The following is a 21,520-nucleotide window of genomic DNA, read 5'->3' as shown; positions in this document are numbered from 1 at the left end:
AAAATATTGACGATGTTGCATTTCACTCTACAAGGTGCATTAGTTTTAGATAGATATAGATATTATGGTTAAAATTGATATTTTACTCTCTGAATTGAACGCTCACTCATGTTCATCATATTTTTCTAGGCTACAGGAGAAGATCTTTTTTTCAGAATAACTTGTTCCTTTCCTCGCAGGTTATGAAAATAAAAATTTTTTAACTGTATTATTATTATCTAAATTTATAATTTAGAACTCTGCATGTACTAGTAGTAGCATTAATCCTGACAGGGACTACATGAATTTAAGTTTTTACGCTAACAAATGAAAATTTTTTATGAGTTTTAAATAGTTTATAAATGATTTAACAGGGTTGAGCTGGGCTCCTCTAATTTAGTTTCTGGTAATTACTGGGTTAAGTTGGCCCGAAATAAAATTATAACAGTTTAACTTAAATTATTTTATATGCATATTGGGCCTAAATTGTGGGTCTGGTCATGGGTTTGAGAACAGTAAGGTTTACTATGGGCTTCGGGGGCTTTATGCTAACTCAGGTCCTAGTGCCGGGCGGCCCATAGGTTGGGTCGTAACAAATATTATTTGTGAAAATCATTTATGCTTATCATTTAAAATAAAGCTAATTTAAATTTGTAATTAAAGAAAAAAAAGTATAAAACATAAATATAATTTCAAATTTAAATACTCATGATTACCAAATATATATATATATATATGTGTGTGTGTGTGAGAGAGAGAGAGAGACACACACACACAAAAGCTAGTATTAAGTAAAATTCACATTCCATCCTTATTATTTGAAACTAAATTAAATAGCTTTTAAATTTTATAAGATTGTATATTTTAATTACCTTTACATTACATTTTAATTCCTGTCTTTTTTAAAGAAAATAGCTTCTTAATCTTTTGCTATGGGATATTAGTTTCTTACATTTTTCAAGGATGAAAAAATAGTTTGAATTGAGAACTAAAAACTAAGATGTCATGAAATTAAAAAATTGATATTTATTTAATTCAATTTTATAAGAATAATGAGGCAAGTATAAATATTAAAAAATATTAAGAGGGTTTTAATAATTTTTACACTTCTTATCCCTTAAAAAAAATTCGATTATTAAATATTATTATAACAATCATATTTTAGAATAATAGAGCTAGAGATTTTAATTTAGTGCCACAATTTTTTGAAAATCAATAAACAAAAAATCAATTTTTGTGTATATATCTGCTATCTCTCTAGTTTAATTGATGCGATGTTTCACTAGAGTAAATTTTAATAATATGATTTGATGTTATAGATTTTTCTTATATAAATCGAGTTCGTCATAGATTTAATATATAGGATGTACAGTAGAATCCACTTATTATATATTTATTTGAGTTCCTTAATTAAAATTTAAGTATTTAAAATTAGCAATCTTTCTTATAAAAAGTCTCATCATAAAATTGATAAATTTTTAAAATAAGTAAATGCAAAGATTCCAATTCAGAACTTCTTTATTAATTTTCTGTATATTTTAAGTAGGGACCACCTAAAATTGGCAATTTTTCAAAAAATTGAGCTGAATTTTCCTCTTTAGGAAGATGAAATGAAAATTTGGAAATTTTAATTAAGATTGTGCATATATATCATTAAATATGTCTTTAATTTTTTTAAAAAATGTGAATTTATCGATATTTTTAAGTTAGTGACATTAGAATAATTTTCAATGCATTGAATTAAAATCCCAAAACAAAATTAAAAAAAAAAGTGTGTATTTATTTGCGTGGTTACATTTATGCATATTTATTTAAATACCAATGATATTTTAGGAAATATATCCTAAAAATAAATGATAGTTTAGGAAATAGATCAACAATAAATTCTTCACCATTTGTGGAAAAAAAAATTAACTTATTGATTTTTTTAATCTTATTAATTAAGATTTGAATTTTGAAGAAAATTTTAATTTTATTTTAAGTAATTTTTTTATTAAATTTTGATTATTAACATTTAAATAATTTTAAATACGGTGTATTTATGTAGCTAATTAATTATTATTCTGTCCATTAAAAAAATTATCCTCATGTAGAAATTCATCATTTAAGAAATTTTAAACTAAAATAAAATAAAAACAGAGAGACAAATAAAAAACAGAGAGAGAGAGAGAGAGAGAGAGAGAGAGAGAGAGAGATTTAAGGTGCCAACCAGAAATATCAGAGCAAGTTAAACTGAGAATTGTAAAATTGCTGACTAAAATATTTACCCTCCATAGAAAACAAGGTGCAAACTATGGAAAGAGGCCAACCCTAAACATAATTACATGATCTTACTCCATTTAATCACTTGAAAAATTTGCCAATATATATGTATGTATGTATACGCATTACATGCATCAACACCAACACAAGCCCACATACAGAAGCTCAACTTTTTGCGACCAATGGCAGGCAAGCAAACCAAAGGGAGGCAAAAGATCACAATGAAGAGAATAGAGAACGAAGATGACAGGCTAATCGCTTTCTCTAAACGCAGATCTGGGATTTACAAGAAGGCAAGTGAATTAGTTACACTTTGTGGTGCAGAGGTTGGTGTGCTAGTGTTTTCACCGGCAGGCAAGCCCTTCTCCTTTGGCCAACCATCTATAGAATCCATGGCAAATCGTTTCCTTGAGAACCCACCGCCTAAAGACAATACATACCCTCTGGTGGAGGCTCATAGGAAGATGAGGATTGACGAGCTAAACCAGCAGTATAGTGAAATGCTTAGCCAACTGGAAGCTGAGAAAGAGCGAGGAAACATGTTGAAGCAGATGATGATCAGAGGGAAAGGGAGGCGGCAGCAGCAGCAGCAGCAGCAGAGTTATTGGTGGGAAGCTCCTGTGGATGAGCTTAACTTTCAAGAACTTCACCAAATGAATTTTGTGTTGGAAGAGCTTCACAGTAATTTATGCAGGAAAATTAATGGACCCTTTTCCTCCAGGAATCCAATATTTGCTTCTAATAATGCCAATCTGCAGAATGATCCTGCTGCTTCTTCTTTCCCTCATGGATGTGGTTATGGGCGCAGGTATTTTTAAATAATTTTCTTTTTTTTTTCTTTAAATTTTAGTTTTCAAGTTATAATGAATGCATAAGAGGAGAGCCAAGCAAGTTTAACTTAATTATTATGAGAGAGCTGTTGTTCTACTATATTATAAAATTGCATATGATTGAACTGAATGAAATATTTTTGTTCTTTAATTTTCGATATATAGAATGGAAGAAGTCTTGTTGTTAATATATTCAAAAATATAACTAATAAAGCCATGGAGTCTTACTCCAAGTAAAGCACCACAAGGGAAGCTTGCAATCTTTTTTAATTCAGTTTGGAAGAAAATTTTTTAGTATTATTCAGATTTTTTTAGTGTTATTGAGTTAACAATTTAATTTGATCACCTTATAAAAATTCAAATTTTGAAAATCATTATTTCAATTGCTTTTCAAAATTTTCAAGATAATAAAAAAAAATCTCTTGCATTAGATTTTCAATGGTTAAAAGCTGAAAGGATTTGATTTTTTTAGGCTACTAATAATTTTGGCAAAAGGTTTATTAATTTTGTGTGAGGTTTGGAATATCGTGAATTATTTAGTTGATATAAATATGGTGTTAGTCATTTCTCAATCCTTTAAGCTTTCAGTTTTAATTCAAGTTATGGTTTCTATTTTAATTTAATTTAGTTTGATTCGATTCTAATAAAATTTAATAATTTATTTTTTAAATTTTTTAATTTTTAAATGAAAAAAATTCAATTTTAGTCAAGGATTAAATTAGTCAATTTCGGACAATTCAATCACGATTCAAATCATCTATATGTTTGATTAATTACGATTTAGTTCCGGTCAATTTATTTATTAAAATTGAAAAAATAATATAACTACTAACTATTCAGAAAATATAGTAAATCATATAAAAGAATAATGAATGAGGTCAATTTCATTTTTTATTATATAATATAATAAGTGATTGTCTTATTAATAAAATAAATAAAATTAATGAAGGTTGAGAATAATTATAAAATTAATACAAGCTAAAAATGAAAATATATTATAATAATTTTAATAAATCAAATTAAATTATAATTAATTACTTATGATTTGAATAAATTAATATAACTAAATAAAAAATTTAATCCTAAAAATAAAATTTTAAAGGAAAAATCATTTGCAAGTATAGAAAAAATATAAAATTATGGTCCTAACATAGTTCTACTCATTCCTCCTATTTCTCATTAATTTTAAAATAGATAAATAGACATATTGAAATTTTATATTTTTCATTATTTAATCTTTGAAGTAAAAAAAAAAAAATCAATTATTCATAAAATTATTAAATATTTTTAGCTCTTATTTTTTTTAATGATCATTTTAATATTTTTTATTATTATTTCTAATTAACTCTAAAATTAAAGCATAAAATTTTACATTTGCCAATAATTTATACTAAAGATATATAAACGTGAATATATCTTAATTAATCTGGATTATGATAATGTGTTTTTCATTATTTTTTTTTTAAAAAAATAAGACAATAACTCTATAAAAGGATGAGAGTATAATGTAAAAAGAATAAAAAGAGAATAAATAGATTTTAATTTATATTTTTGAATATTCTCCCACATTATAATATAACTTTATTTATTTATTTATTTTTTTAACCATTGGATTGGGTGAATAGCAAAACTGTGTTTTAAAGAGTTTAAACACAACTTATGAAATTTTCAGCTAAAACTCAATTTATATTTATTTAAATTTTATTGGACTCGAATTCAATTTAAATTACATTCACATTTAATTTTTTTTTATTAAATTAGTAAGCGCAATTTATATTTAATTCATATATTATGTTCATGAACATTTTTTTTTATAAACATCAAAATTTTACTCAAATTAAAAAAAAAAAAACCAAAACTTTATTACATTCATGAACTTAAACTCTGCTCATCAAATTTAATTTGTACTAAAAAATTATAATTTTTATTGATTATTTTTAAAACACAATTAATGACAACCCAATAAATATAATAATTAATTTAATAAATACAATTAATTATATTATAATTACCTTTTATATATATATATATATATATATATATATATATATATATATAACCTGTAAATAATCGAATTTACAAACTTATAAATGAGTCGACACAAAAATTTATAAATGTACTAATTTACAAGCATATGTAAACTGATTAATACAATATTACTCTTTTATAAATTACAACACATGATACTTTTCGTTTTTTTAATTTAATAGAAAACAAATCATTAATGTTAAAATTAAAAAAAAAAAAACATTTGTAATAATTTTATTTGTAATGTGATTTAAATTTCACACTTTAATTAATCAAAATAAATATTAAATTCAATAGATTTTATTTTATATTTTTGGATATTCTCACGTTATAATATAACTTTATATGATAGAAATCAATAATAGAGATTTTGTACCTATAATATATGATTGTACCTTTCTATTTAGGCAGCCTAAAAACTTAAAAATTACAGCGTGAGCATCGCATATTAGCACTCTTATCTATTTCCAAATAAACGTGGTATTTATATATTTAGAAACTTAAATTAGTATATTATTAATTCATTTACTAAATTAGTAAGCTCAATTCGTGTATTATGTTCATGAACTTTCTTTTTTTTTAATTAGCATCAAAATATTACTAAAAAAAAAAAAATTTGGTTACATTCATGAACCTAAACTCAATTCATCAAATTTAATTTGTTGAAATACTAAAAATTTATAATTTTTATTCATTATTTTCTAAAACACAATTAATGATAACCCAATAAAATATAATAATTAATTTAATAATTACGATGATTAATTAAATTATATATATAAATTGACTAATAAGCTGATAAATAAGTCGATTTACAAATCTGTGAATAAGTTAATACATAAATTTATAAATTTACTAATTTATAAGCACAAAGAAACTAAATAATAGTAAGCTCAAATTAATAGTTGGACTTGTTTATTAAATAAATTAAAAATAAAGTATGAGTTCAGTTTAATAAGAGATAAGTATTTAAATCCTAAAAATTGCATTTCATTTAAATTTTGTAAAATTAAAAATTATAAAATGAGTTTAGCATTAAGGTTAGAGGGACAAAATCTTATTTTTTAGGAAAAAACAGTATCATTTTAAATATTGAAAAAATATTTTAGAAAAAAATTATTTTTTATTTTAATGTTATTATTATTATTAAAATTTATTAAATTTAATTTTAAATTATTTTTTAATAACCTCTAACTAATATATTTAAAAAAAAATTATTTTTCTTAACAACAGCTTCAAATAGGCATGTATTCATGAATTCAAACTCAACTCATCAAATTTAATTAATTAAAATACTAAAAAATTATTAATTTTATTAATTATTATCTAAAATACAATTAATGATAACTCAGTAAATTATAATAATTAAATTAATAAATATGATGACACTATTAGTTAAACTATAATTGCCAATATATATATATATATATATATATATATATATATATATATATATATATATATATATATATATAATTAGTTTATAAATTTGATTAATAAGCATATAAATAAGTGAATTTACGAACCTATAATTGAGCCATCTCACAAGCTTATAAATTTACTAAATTACGAATATACACAAAATAGTAATAATAAGCTCAAATTAATAATTTGAATTATTTTTTAAATAAACTAAAAATAAAGCTCAAGTTCAGGTCACTTACACCCTTAGTAAGAGATAAAGATTCAACAGCACAGGATAGTTTTCACTTTTCTAATTTAATAGAAAACAAATCCTTCATATAAAAATTAAAAGCAATTAAAACAATTTTACAGTATGATTTGAAATTCACGCTTTAATTAATAAAAATAAAACTTAAATTCATTTATCAGCACAATTAATTTAAAAAATAATAAAATGATACCAGCCATAAAATAAATAAATAAATAAAATGGGACTACTTTTCTTGATGGTAGAGGTCACCTCACTCTTGCTAATTTAGGGTGTCATACTACAACTGCATAATTGGGCCTCACTACTTATCTATAATCATAAATTCATGTAATGTGCCTATGCCTTCTTCTTCTTCTTCTTCTTCTTCTTCTCATATGACTAATTAATAAATTTTTCAAATGGAACACGCTATGAAAACCTATATAAAATTAGCTCAACTATTACTTGGTTACCAAAAAATCCAATATTAGAAATGCCCTCAAGTTCCCAACCATATAAATCCATCCACGCATTGAGATTTATCAATCCTTCTTTTCTTTCTCTTCTCTCCAAAATATTTTGAATTCAAGAGAGCGAAAATAATAATAGGTAGGAGGAAGCTAGAGATGAATATGGTGAAAAATAACAATTCTCAGTAGGTGGCTTTCTTTAAGCGCAAGACTAGTGTTTTCAATAAGGCTCATGAGCTGCAATCCTCTGCGCAGCCTAGATTGCCATAGTTGTTTTCTCACATGGAGGAAACCCTTTTCATTTGACCACCCAAACGTTAAGTCTGTTTCTAAGCGATTTTTGAACGATCAAGGCAAGAGGTTGAAGAAAAGTTATATTTTTTGCTAATCAGATAATAGATCGGAGATACTCAATAAATAGAGACAATTTCAGTTCGAGAGAAAGAAAGATAGAAGGGCAATGAAAGTAAATGGGATACCTATTAATGCAAATCTTAGATGAGATGAGCATTGATGAGCTTCTGAAGATCAAGAAAAAGCTAGAGAAGCTTCATGAGAAGGTGAGAGCTCGCGTTATAGAAATGAAGGCGTTCTCTTCGATGCCACTCTTGTCTGAAAAATGTATTCAAGAAAAATTAAATAATCACCTTTAGGTTTCTTGAAAAATGCAAATATTAGTTAGTGAGGGAACTTAATTAATTTGTAGTAGCACCATCCCAAAATTAATAATAATCCAATAAGATGGTTATGTTCCTAAATAGAGTTATGAGCTTAATGTTTTGTTTCTTTGTTGTTTTGATTTAGTAAGATACATGATTGAAAAGTAGACAAAATAATTAAGGCTTTTTCTTAAATAAATTATTTATAAGAAATGAATTTAATTAAATTTTTACATAATCATATTTAATTTTTATTTTTTAAAAAATAATTTTTTAATTAAAAAGAATTAAATTATTTCATTTTAAATATTAAAATTAGCAAAAAAAAAAATTCAAATAAATTGAATTTCTGTAAAATTTTAATTTCTAAAAAATGATTTTGTAGAAATGGAGATAAAAAAAAAAAAAGAAGAAATGGATATGAAAAGAATTGAACTAATCCAAACAAAAAAGAAAGACATCCTATGAGAATTTACAAGTCAATTCAGCTATTTTTTCTTGTTTAAGCAATGTCATCCCACTTGCAATTCCATTTTTGCTTTTATTATTATTATTATTATTATTATTATTTACAAAAGAGAAGGACATAAAATTTGAAAATTTATTTAAATTGAGATGTATATTTGTAATCAAAGATTAAATATATGGTTTATGCTTAACCTCTATTATTTAATTTATTTCATTCATCGCCGCATAATGTATGAAAAAAAGAAAATAATAATAAAGAAGTAAAGAAGTATAACATTTCCATTTTCCTCCAACTTCCAAGGTTTTATTTGTCACAGGACTTGGATCCTCATTGGAAGCCCCAGCTTTGTGCAGCTAATGGCCCAATGTTTGAAATTGTACTTAGAGAGTCCACCCAAAACTATCATAAGTTTTAGTCTAAAAGGGCATAGGTTCAAATTTCATTTTTGACAATTTCTCCTTTATAATATAATTATAATTTTAATTAAATAATACTCAAATCATCTTTATAATTATAAAGTTTTTGAGTTCCAATTTAATTGGAATTTTTTTTGCAATTTTTTCATTTATTTCTATTTTTATTTTATTCTTAAGAATTCCATGAGATATAATATTAAATTATTCATCCTCCCATCTCAGAATACATTATTATTATTATTATTATTATTATTATTATTATTATTATTATTATTATTATTATTATTATCATTAGAAGGGGTGAGGAAAGCTAAACCCGAGTACCTTATATCCAACATATATATAGCTATAATTAGATTATACCCATTACTACCTCCATCAGAATATATATTCATTTTATTCATGTTGTTAATGAATTAAATGATTTCAATAAGTTTTTCTTTCAGTAAATTAAGTTATTTTAAAAATAACATGATCTAGATGCCAATAATTATTAAAATCTTCATCACTTACACTATAAAATATCAAGATAAGCATTCAACAAGTGCCAAAACAATTTACAAATTAGCATTATATATTTGATAATTACATTATTTCAAGGGAAAAAAGAACACATGCATGTATAATACCTAATATTGACAGGGTGACATGATGAGGCATTAGGCAACAGATCCTCCAAACTTTCTCTCCACTCGGGGTGAGAGTCCGTGGCCTTTTCAAGTTTGCCCACCCAATCTCCGGCAAATATGCCTAAATCATAATCAACTTCTTCCTTCAACTTGTCGAATTTGGCCCACTTCCTAAGATAGTCATCAAATGGAATATAATTGAACAACCAGTTAGACATACTGTAACACCCATGTTCTAGAAGCCTCTAAAATAAGAAGATAAACAAAGTAAGGACAAAAAAGAATTAACCAAATAAAAAGAAGAAGAAAAAAAAAACAGTAGAGAGATTCAAGAACAGAGAAGAAATAGCAAGGGGACCATCATGAGTACCCAAACGTACTATACTTGTATCATTGATTAATATTGATATTCTTAGAATGAAAATAAAAAGTTTTGGGTTTGTATTAATGAAAGTTAAAAGCCATAGATTTAGATAAGAACTCAATAGACAAGGGAGGGAGGAGTTACGAGTAAATTTTCCCTACATCACCCAATAGATGACACATGGCAATATGTGGACCAAATATTTGAAAAAAGAAAATAAATAATCCAGCCAAAGAAAAGGATCCACTCTCCCTTCTCCATTTCTTACTTTTCACCAAAATTTCTATTTCCTTTCCTCCTCCTGTTATCTTCCAGGAAGCCATAGATTAGCGTTCTCCGAATGTCCATCTAACTGAATTTTATTCTCTCAAATCCTCCTCTTTAAAAAAAAAAAAAAAAAACCTTGAAGTGTTATATAGAGATAGCAAAAGTTCACGAGCCCGTCTCGCCCTATTCTAAATCCGATCAATTTTCCCCAACTTTATCCCGACCTTGATTTGTGCGAGGGGGAGAATGGAAAATATTCTCTCCTCCCCGAAATTCTGCAACTCACCCTGCACAATAATTGATTATTTTTTTTTATTAAAGATAATTTATTTTTATATTTTTACATATTTAAATATTATAATTTTAATAAAATATATAAATATATTGTTAAAATAATGTATAAAACTTGCATTTCTTGTAACAATTTTAATTTTTAAATAATTATTTTATATGTAAATATAAATATTTTAATCTAATTCCTGGTGTCGTGGGCTTTGAGTACGTACTTTCATTTCATGGCAATTCAACCGTCGCCCGGATTTACAATTTCGAACTGAGCAGATAAGCTGTTGAAATAACTTCAAAATCGAGTTAAAGTTATAGGCTATCTTATCATTTCCAGATGCCCCGGACGCGTTTCAAGCATCAGAATTGATAAAGGTAAACCCAAACTCCGAGTTCCTTCAATTTTATAGTGCTGGGTTTAGAATAGAATTTCATAAAATATTCATGTGTAGTTAGAAAATTATAATTCCTTTTATATTAGCTTAGTAATATTGTTAAAGACCGCGAGAAAAAATTTAAAATTTTTAGAGTTTATTTGGGTAGTTTTTGCAAAAAGGGTTAGTTGTAGAGATAAAATTATAATTTTTTAAAATTGTGATTATTGACTGTTTAGATGCGCCCAGGAGGGACCATGTGATGTGATTGAGATATGGTTATATGACTTTATAGATATAGAAGTGTATTTTTAAGCCATTTTACAGGTTGGTTAGGTCTCAAGTATAAAAGGGAATTCTGCCAGATTTTCGGCACAATTTAGGGTGTCTTTGGTTTTTTTTTTTTAACTTATATTGAGTCAATTATATTAAATAATTGTAACATAATTGTCAAGTGAGCCGGGACAGCCTTCCTTCTCCGCCTAGCCACTACAGTGACCTCAGTTTACGTCTGTGAGTAAAATACCTATTTTAAGCATAATTTCTATAATTATCTAAAACTAATGCATCCTAAAAAGTGGAATGCAACACCTTCATAATTTTCATATAATTCACATCATAACAGTAAAAAAGTAATTTAATAATTACCTTTTTATTAGTCCATTAACCGGTATATCTAATAATTAGCCTATAAATCGTCCAAAGCAATTGAGATAGTTGAGTTATTAAAAAATTAATTAAATATATATAAATATAAAATATATTGATATAAATAAAGAAAATTAATTAATTAAATCTTAATTATTTAAAATTAGACTTTAACATTTATTAAGATGTATTTGCATAAATTTTAATAATATTTTTAAATTTTATTAAAAATATTATTAAAAATTAATATAATACATAAGAAAAAAATTTTTATAAACGTATAATTTAGTGTATTTACATAAAGTGCAAATGAAAAAAAAAATAGAAATAAGAATATTGGCGAAATAGTAGTTTTCTTTTTAAATACACTAACTTGCATATATTCAATAAAAAAAATATTAAAATTTATAGATAAAATTATAATTTTGAAAACTCCCCCTACTTACAACGTAATTTTGTTCCTGAATGCAAAAGACTCCATCGGATTAGACATGCAAATGGCCGGCCTAAGACTTTGACAAACTGAAACGCCTTAGACTTTTGCGTTTTCAACCCACCTTCTCCCATGTAACGAATGTAGCAATTGAATGGTTCTGGTGGCTTGGGTCCAGCAGTGATTGGATAATTTTGCTTCTTGTACTCCGGAGATTCAGATGGTCATGTTACCATTTTTACTTTTGATGCTTCTGATTTTTCTCCCTCAATTGCTGCATCAGCTTCGGCTCTTGGTTGTGTCAATTAATGGCAATTTCTAGTTCCTATGTAATGAAGGGAATTCAACGGTTTTGCCATGCTGATGGGTGGTTTCCTAAGGCTAGGTTTCTATGGGCTTAAATTGTTATACATGTTTGATTGTTGGGCCTTTTACTCATCATGATTTACTCAACAAACCTTGATAATCCAATGAATTGCATTTAAAAGAAAAAAAAATCCAAAAACAAAACTTCCAAGGACCTCAACTCGTAACTCCTACTCAGCTTCATCACCCCATTGAACCATTTTATGAAAGATAATTAAAAAAAAAAACTTTAATCTAATAATAATAAAGAATTTCAGAAAGGGTTATATAAATTATCCTAAATAGTATATATTTTCTCTTTATATCAGTATTCATTTATAAAAATATAATTATATGGGAGAAAGTAACACACTTGACATAATATAGTGTTATGAGTACTTATTATCAATAATTTTTAGGTAATAGTACTGAAATTATATATTTTAATTATTAATCATCTTTCATGATTTTTTCTTTAAGAAGCATTTATTTTTCTAATTTTACAATGCATTATAGCATTAGGTATATGTGTTTGTGGGATATAATGATTGCATAAGTCATTGTCGTGAGTTTGTAATTTTTAAATTTAAAGGAAGGACTTTCTGCAACATTCTCCGGATTTTTCGTTAACAATCTACATTATCTTTTCATTAACTAAATTTATTCCTAATTTGACAATGAATTATACCTAAACATCTTTTCTTTGACTAACATTTATTCCTAATTTCATAAAATTAATTATTTAATTTTTATTTTTTAAAAATATACTATTTAATTTTTATTTTTTACTTACGTTAAACTTTTTTAATCCATCTGTTAATTATTTCATTAGTCAATATTAGTTAAACTATTATTTAGTCCATTTATTTGAGTAAAACTAATTAATTAGTCATTATATTTAAAAAAACACATTAATTAGCTCCTATAATTCAGCTTTGTTAATTATTTAGTCTTATTATTATTATTTTTATATATAAACTATTCTAATTCTCTCCCTTTTTATTATTTTTCTCTTATCTTCCTTTATTTTTCTTTCTCTCCTTTCATTTTTTTTCTCTTTTACACTTACACCTGTCTGTCTCGACCTCCCTCATTCTCTCTTTGTTTTCATTTATTGATAAAAATAGTACAAGTTGTTTTAACAAAAAAGTTAGCTAATTTCTTTAAATTTTTAAATAATCAAGGAAAATCATTTTTTAGTAAAAAAAAAATAAAAAAAAATGATGTCAAGTGAATTGAAAATTAAATAAAAAAAGTAAATTCAGATTAGTATCTAACAATCAAAATTTCTATTTTTATTCAATAATATATTATTTAAAATATTATATTTTTTAAAATACAATAAACTAACTAATTAATTTCTCTAAAATAGATGGATAAAATAGTAGTAATTTTTAAAATACAAAATCAATTAATAAATTTTTTTAAAAATAAAGAGATTAAATAATAGTTTAAATAGTATGAATAACGAAAAATTTCGTCGAGAAACTAAATAATTTAATGAAAATAAAATATATAATTAAATAATATATTTTATAAAATATAAAAATTAAATAATTAATTTTATTAAAATATAAAGATTAAATAATAGTTTTTCTTATAATATTTTTCACGTCTTGATAATTTGTAGTTCTCAAATTTAATTACTTTAGTGTATTTAGATAGAATGTACGTAGATAGACTGAGAAAATATTTTATACAACAAGGTAAAATAAAATAATAAAAAATAAAATGAAAATTTTAATGAGTCGAAAAAGTGAGGATTTTAAAAATTTTCGGGAACCTTTTCTCCTTTAAAACAAACCTTTCTCCAACCAAGGCAGTACTTTAAAAACGATCTCTCACCTCCAAAGATTTTCTCCCAGACAAGCTCTTCTGCCAGAACTTGCAACTTACTGCTTGCTCGGTCTTGCACCCTCAACCATGGAAGCGGTTACCTCTGCGACCAACACTATCACCATGTCCTTTACCCACCTTTCTTCCTCCTCCTGGTCGTCAATCACTATTTCCAGATTCACCATGCCATTATTGTTTCTCAACCCCAAAAAGACCCCTTCCCACCGCTCTTTCCTCATCTCAAACTCCGTCTCTAAACCCATAACCCCTGCTCCCTCCTCCACTACCACCATCCCTCAAGTGTCTCCTTCCAGATTTTCCCCTAATGAAGATAGAAAAGGCGCTGACATCCTCGTTGAAGCGCTGGAGCGCCAAGGGGTCACAGTCGTGTTTGCTTATCCAGGTGGTGCATCCGTGGAGATCCACCAAGCCCTAACTCGTTCTCCAATAATTCGTAATGTCCTCCCGCGCCATGAGCAAGGTGGGGTCTTTGCAGCTGAGGGATACGCGCGTGCTTCTGGCAAGCCTGGTGTCTGCATTGCGACCTCCGGACCCGGCGTCACCAATCTCATCAGCGGCTTGGCAGACGCTTTACTTGATAGCATTCCTATTGTGGTTATCACCGGCCAAGTCCTTCGCTGCATGATCGGCACCGGCGCATTCCAGGAAATTCCCACAGTTGAGGTAACTCGGCCAATAACCAAGCACAATTACCTGGTCCTTGATGTCGATGATATTCCCAGAATTGTAAGCGAAGCTTTCCTTTTAGCCACCTCTGGACGTCCTGGCCCAGTGCTGATTGATATACCAAGTGATATACAACAACAATTAGCGCTTCCCAATTGGAATGCGCCTATTAAATTGCCCGATTACATTTTGTCGAGGTTGCCTAAACTGCCCAATGAATCGGAATCACATTTGGAGCAGATTGTGAAGTTAATTTTTAAGTCAAAGAAACCAGTGTTATATGTGGGAGGAGGGTGTTTAAATTCAAGTGAAGAGTTGAGGAAGTTTGCTGAGTTTACTGGGATCCCAGTGGCTAGTACTTTGATGGGGCTCGGAGCATTCCCAATTGGCCATGAATTATCATTGCAAATGCTTGGAATGTATGGAACTGTTTATGCCAACTACTCAGTGGATAGAAGTGATTTGTTGCTTGCATTATTAATTCGTGGGAATATGAGAACTTGCGATGTGAAAATGGAGGCATCCTCTTCATTATTGCTCGTCTAAGAAATACATTCAAGAAAACTAAATAATCATCTTTTGGTTTTTTGAAAAATGCAAATAATATTTAACAGTGAGGGAACTTAATTAATTTGTAGTAGCACCATCCTCGAATTAATAATAATCCAACAAGATGGTTATGTTCCTAAATAAAGTTATGTGCTTAGTGTTTTGTTTCTTTTATATATGTTTTGATTTAGTTAGATACATAACTAAAAGAAGACAAAATAATTAGGGCCTTCTTTGAAATAAAACATTTATAAGAAAATAATTTAATTTAATTATCATATAATTATTTTTTTAAAATAATTTTAAATAAAAATAATTAAAATATTTCATTTCAAGTATTGGAATTAATAAAAAAAAGGTAAATTAAATTGAATTTATGTAAAATTTTAGTTCCTAAAAGAAATAGTTTTGCAAAAATGGAGATAAAAAAAAATTAAAAAAAAAAAACCCTTATATTAAAAGAAATGAACTAATTCAAACGAAAAGGAAAGAAACTCTTTGAAAATTTACAAGCCAATTCTGCTCATTCTTTTTAGTTTAAGTAAGTTATCTCCACAATTCATTTGCCGCTTGCAATTCGATTTCGGCAATAATAATAATATTTTATTATTATTATTATTATTATTATTATTATTATTATTATTATTATTATTATAAAATTTGAAATTTTATTTAAATGAAAATTAATCTATAAATGAGTTTATTAATAAGCCTATAAAAAAGTGAATTTACGAAGTTATAATCAAACCATCTCACAAACTTATAAATTTACTTATTTAAAGAATAAATAAATTGAATAACAGTATGCTCAAATTAGTGATTAGACTCGTTTATTAAATAAATTAAAAATAAAGCTTAAGAATACATCCCTAGTAAGAGATAAAAATTCAAACCCTAAAATTCCTATTTCATTTAAATTTTTATAAAATTAAAAAATATAAATGAGTTTTTAAACATTAAAGAAAATATTACTCTTTTATAAATTACAATAAAGGATAGTATTCACTTTTCTAATCTAATAGAAAATCAATCATTCATATTAAAATTAAAAGAAATTAAAACAATTTTACAGTATGATTTAAAATTCACACGTTAATTAATAAAAATAAAACTTAAAATCATTTATCAGCATAATTAATTAAAAATAATAATAAAATGACACTAGCCATAAAATAAATAAATAAATAAAATAAGACTACTTTTCTTGATGGGAGAGGCCACTTCTCCCTTGCTAATCTAGAGTGCCGTACTGTAACTGTATTATTGGACCTCACTACTTATCCATGATAATAAACTCATGTAATGTACCAGTACCTTCTTTTTCTTCTTCTTCTTTTAATACCCATATATAAAATAACTACAATTGATTTTATTTTCCATATGACTAATTAATAACTTTTTTCAAATGGAACACTCTATGAAAACCTATATAAAATTAGCTCAACTATTACTTGGTTACCAAAAATCCAATATTAGAAATGCCCCCAAGTTCCCAATTATATAAACCCAATTGAGAGTTACTGATCCTTCTTTTTTTTCCTTCTCTCCAAAATATTCTTGAATTCAAGAGAGTGAGAATAATAATGGGTAGGAGAAAGCTAGAGATGAAGATGGTGCAAGATAGCAGTTATCAATAGGTGGCTTTCTCTAAGCGCGAGACTAGTGTTTTCAATAAGGTTTATGACCTTGTAATCCTCTACGCAGCCTGGATTGTCATAGTTGTTTTCTCACATGGAGGGAAACCCTTGTCATTTGGCCACCAAAACATTGAGTCTGTTTGTAAGTGAATGATCAGGGCAAGAGATTGAAGAAAGGTTATGCTTTTTGCTAATCAGAGAGTAGATTGGATAAGCTCAATAAATAGCTTAGTGACTTACAGAGGTAGTTTCAATTCGAGAACAAGGAAGAAAAACAGCTTCAGAAGGCGATGAAAGCAAATGGGGTACCTATTAATCCAAAACTCCTAGATGAGATGAGTGTTGATGAGCTTCTGAAGATCAAGAAAAAGCTAGAGAAGCTTCATAAGAAGATGAGAGCCCGCGTTGTAGAAATGGAGGCGTCCTCTTCGATGTTGCTCTTGTCTAAAAAATGTATTCAAGAACAGTTAAATAATCATCTTTAGGTTTCTTGAAAAATTCAAATATTATTTAGTGAGGGAACTTAATTAATTTGTCGTAGCACCATCCCAAAATTAATAATATTCCAACAAAATGACTATGTTCCTAAATAGAGTTATGCGCTCAATGTGTTGTTTCTTTCTTGTTTTGATTTAATAATATACATACTTGAAAGTAGATGAAATAATTAAGACTTTCTTTTAAATAAATTATTTATAAAAAAAATTAATTGAATTCTCATGTAATTATATTTAATTTATATTTTTTAAAAATATTTTTTTTAATTAAAAAGAATTAAATTATTTCATTTTAAATATTAAAATTCATAAAAAAAATCAAATAAATTGAATTTTTGTAAATTTTAGTTTCTAAAACATGATTTTGTAGAAATGGAGATAAAAATGGGAAAAAAAAAAAAGAAATGGATATGAAAAGAATTGAACTAATCCAAGCAAAAAAGAAAGACACTCTATGAGAATTTACAAGTCAATTCAGCTATTTGAAGCAATGTTATCTCCCCACTCGCAATTCCATTTTTGCTATTATTATTATTATTATTATTATTATTATTATTATTATTATTATTATTATTATTTACAAAAGGGAAGGACATAAAATTTGAAATTTTATTTAAATTGAGATGCATATTTGTAATCAAAGATTAAATATATAGTTTATTCTTAACCTCTATTATTTATTTTATTTCATTCATCGCCGCATAATGTATGAAAAAAGGAAAATAATGATAAAGAAATAAAGAAGCACAACATTTCCATTTTCCTCCCACTTTCAAGGTTTTGTTTGTCAGAGGATTGGATCCACATTGCAAGCCCAAGCTTTGTGCAGCAAATGGCCCAATGTTTGAAATTGTTCAGAGAGAGTCCACGCAAATCTATGATAAGTACAAGTCTAAAAGGGCATAGATTCAAATTTCATTTTTGACAATTTCTCCTTTATAATATAATTATAATTTTAATTAAATAATATTCAAATTATCTTTATAATTATAAAGTTTTTGAGTTCCAATTTAATTGGAATATTTTTGCAATTTTTTCATTTATTTCTATTTTTATTTTATTCTTAAGAATTCCATGAGATATAATATTAAATTATTCATCCTCTCATCTCAGAATACATTATTATTATTATTATTATTATTATTATTATTATTATTATTATTATTATTATGGGGGAGAGGAAAGTTAAACCTGAGTATCTTATATCCAACATTATTAGATCATACCCACTACTACCTCCTCAGAATACATATTCATTTTATCTATGATGTTGGTGAATTAAATAATTTCAATAAGTTTTTCTTTCAGTAAATTAAATTCTTTTAAAAATAACATGATCTAGATGCTAATAATTATTAAAATCTTCATCACTTACACTATAAAATATCAAGATAAGCATTCAACAAATATCAAAACAATTTATAAATTAGCATTATATATTTGATAATTACATTATTTCAAGGGGCATGTATATATACCTAATATTGACAGGGTGACATGATGAGGCATCAGGACAGGCAGCCAAAGCGTAAAAGCATAGATGAAAAGCATATTATGAGGTTGACGAATGGTTATGTCCCGAGCTTTAAAGTCATCAAATAAGGCCACGTGTAGCGCTACATACAAGGAAGCTGCCGAGGAATTGATTAAATATTACAGGTTTTTTTGGGCTTGTGGGCACGAGCTGGCCTGGCATAGAATATTTCAGCAATTCCTTGAAACTGCAGGCTAGAAGAGTAACCAAACTCATCGTTTGCATGATTTTCTCTTTTTTCTAGATGTTGATGTTGGACCACTTCCTTTCTTTAAAATGAAGCAACCACCCTTCAACATTTGTTTTCCATATGACAAAGCCCTGTAACACATTTCAGACCTGCCCATTTTTCTCTCTCTCTCTCTCTCTCTCTCTCTCTCTCTCTTTTCTTTTAGTTGTTATTTGTGAATTTTATTATTATTATTATTATTATCTTAGGATGAGAAGGAGAAATGGTTAAATATGAAAGCAAACAAAAGATTATTCTGAATTGATATTATTATTAGTTGGTGAATCTTTGAAAGAAAGTACTATCATAAGCCGACCAAGCATGAGCATGGAATCAACAACTAATAAGAACCTTCTCTTTATAATTGGAAAGCTGTAAGCCAAACTCCAATTTTAAAATTGCTTTCATAAATTAAATATAATATAAATTAATTCATCAACTTCTTCAACAGGGATTTTACGCTAAACAAAAAAAAAAAAACCTCTTTTCTCACTTTTCTCTCATTCTCTCTCTTTTCATTTTTTTTACCATCAATGAGTGTTTTCATTGATGGTAACTCCCTCTTTCTTTTTTATATTTTAATAACTCTCATATTTATATGGCTTATAATATATTCTAGACATTTTTTTTTATATCTATCATTATCAAAAGATTTTGAGTGAATAAATATTTAAATTTATCTTTATTAATATATTATGATGTATATGTGCTGTATTTTTCTCCTCTAATTGAGTTTTTCCTTTTTATTGGGGAGTTCTTATATGTATTCATGGGTGATTTATTTTATTTTTGAATAAGAATAATCCACAAGATGCAGAACCTTATTTCAGCATAAGATCTAAATTTGAAAGTTATTTGTCACGACCCAATCTATGGGCCGGACCGGCACTAGGACCTGGGCCAGCCTAAAGCCCCCGAGGCCCGTAGTAACCCTTAACTATTCATTTACCCAACTCTAAGGCCCATTTGGGCCCAATTTCAAGAAAACAAATGGACAGAGTCCGGCTATAAAATGGACTTACCAATGGGGAGTTTTCGACTCACCCGACCTGTAAACACAATATATAGTCAATTGGGGAGCTCAGCTCACCCTCCACATACTCATCAACATAATAATAAATGGGAGCTCAGCTCCCTCATCCAATCCATCAAACATGCATATCATTATACGTTTACAGGTCCAACATGATAATAATATTACAGACCATAATCAAATAAATACTTCTAACACATGCGGAAATTCTATGAGTAAATAAAATTACACAAATATTGATAAATAACCTGCGAAGGAGAAAAGCAGGTTAACCAAAATAAAATCCTCCTGTAGCCTGAAAAAATATTGAACAGGAGTGAGCGTTCGACTCAGAGAGTAAAATATCAATTTTAACCATAATCTCTATAACTATCTAAAACTAATGCACCCTGTAGAGTGAAATGCAACATCCACATCATTTTCACATCATAACATCAAAAAGGTAATTTGGAGCACTCACGCACCCTGTAGCATCAATCATAACATATGGAAGCTGATCCCCTATACAGCTCTCTTAAATCCAACATGGTGCCAGCGAAGAACTCAAGCCGGACTTTCGCTTAATAAGCCAAATCGAGGGTCCCAGCGAAGAACTCAAGCCGTGACTACCCCTCGAAGGATCGGGTCCCAGAAGAACTCAAGCGTGACTACCCGTCCTATCCATAGTCCACACCACATCACACGCCAACGCACGCACACTGCTCCAAATTACCACAACAACATCATGGCACTTTAACATTTATCAATGCATCATAAATCGTGCCTAGAGTTTAACTACATAAATATATGCATATAAGTGATGCATGGGCATGTTGAACATATAATAATATCGAAATTACAATTAAAATTAATATTTTACTCACAGACTTGACGACAATCACTGTGGCGGCTGGGCGGAGGAAGAAGGCTGTCTCGGCTCACCTGACAATTATATTACAATTATTTAATACAATCTGACTCAATACAAACAAAGAAAAAGACCAATTACGTCCTAAGTCGTACTGAAAATCCGGCAGAGTCTCCCCTATACCTAGGACCTACCCAACCTGCAAAAGGGTTCGAAACACACTTCTATACTCACAATCCATATATCCACAACTCAATCACATCACACAGCCCCTCCTGGGCCCATCAAATCAATCATCCATCACAATATGTAAAATTTCAATTTAGTCCCTATAATTGACCATTTTTGCAAAAACTGCCCAAATCAGCTCTAAAAATTCTAAAACTTTGCCCCGCGGTCCTTAGCAATATTACTAAGCTATTGCAAAAAGAATCGTAATTTTCTAAGCTACCACGAATATCTTACGGATTTTTAATCCTATTTAAGCACTAGAAAATTACGTAAAAACAAGGTTCGGGTTTACCTTTGCCGATTCCAACTTCGGGAACGCGCTCGGGAC

The 21,520-nt window shown here is 27.5% G+C and overlaps 2 protein-coding genes and 2 pseudogenes across 2 annotated transcripts; all 4 read left to right on the top strand.

Moving 5' to 3' along the window:
• The first annotated feature begins 2,357 nt into the window (after positions 1–2,357).
• Positions 2,358–3,059, top strand: LOC110669025 (agamous-like MADS-box protein AGL61). The gene has a single exon (XM_021830478.2). It carries the CDS (start codon positions 2,424–2,426, stop codon positions 3,057–3,059), a length of 636 nt encoding a protein of 211 aa, XP_021686170.2. The 5' UTR covers positions 2,358–2,423.
• Positions 3,060–7,246: 4,187 nt separating this feature from the next.
• Positions 7,247–7,876, top strand: LOC110669027 (agamous-like MADS-box protein AGL29; annotated as a pseudogene).
• A 6,042-nt stretch (positions 7,877–13,918) lies between these two features.
• On the top strand, positions 13,919–15,181 carry LOC110668990 (acetolactate synthase, chloroplastic-like). The gene has a single exon (XM_058140580.1). It carries the CDS (start codon positions 14,036–14,038, stop codon positions 15,179–15,181), a length of 1,146 nt encoding a protein of 381 aa, XP_057996563.1. The 5' UTR covers positions 13,919–14,035.
• A 1,586-nt stretch (positions 15,182–16,767) lies between these two features.
• Positions 16,768–17,306, top strand: LOC131175892 (agamous-like MADS-box protein AGL29; annotated as a pseudogene).
• The last annotated feature ends 4,214 nt before the right edge of the window (positions 17,307–21,520 follow it).

The sequence above is a fragment of the Hevea brasiliensis genome, chromosome 18 (genome assembly GCF_030052815.1).
Source record: "Hevea brasiliensis isolate MT/VB/25A 57/8 chromosome 18, ASM3005281v1, whole genome shotgun sequence".
NCBI lineage: Eukaryota > Viridiplantae > Streptophyta > Magnoliopsida > Malpighiales > Euphorbiaceae > Hevea > Hevea brasiliensis.
Note: the sequence above shows the minus strand (reverse complement) of the source record. Positions and strands in the feature narration are given on the sequence as shown.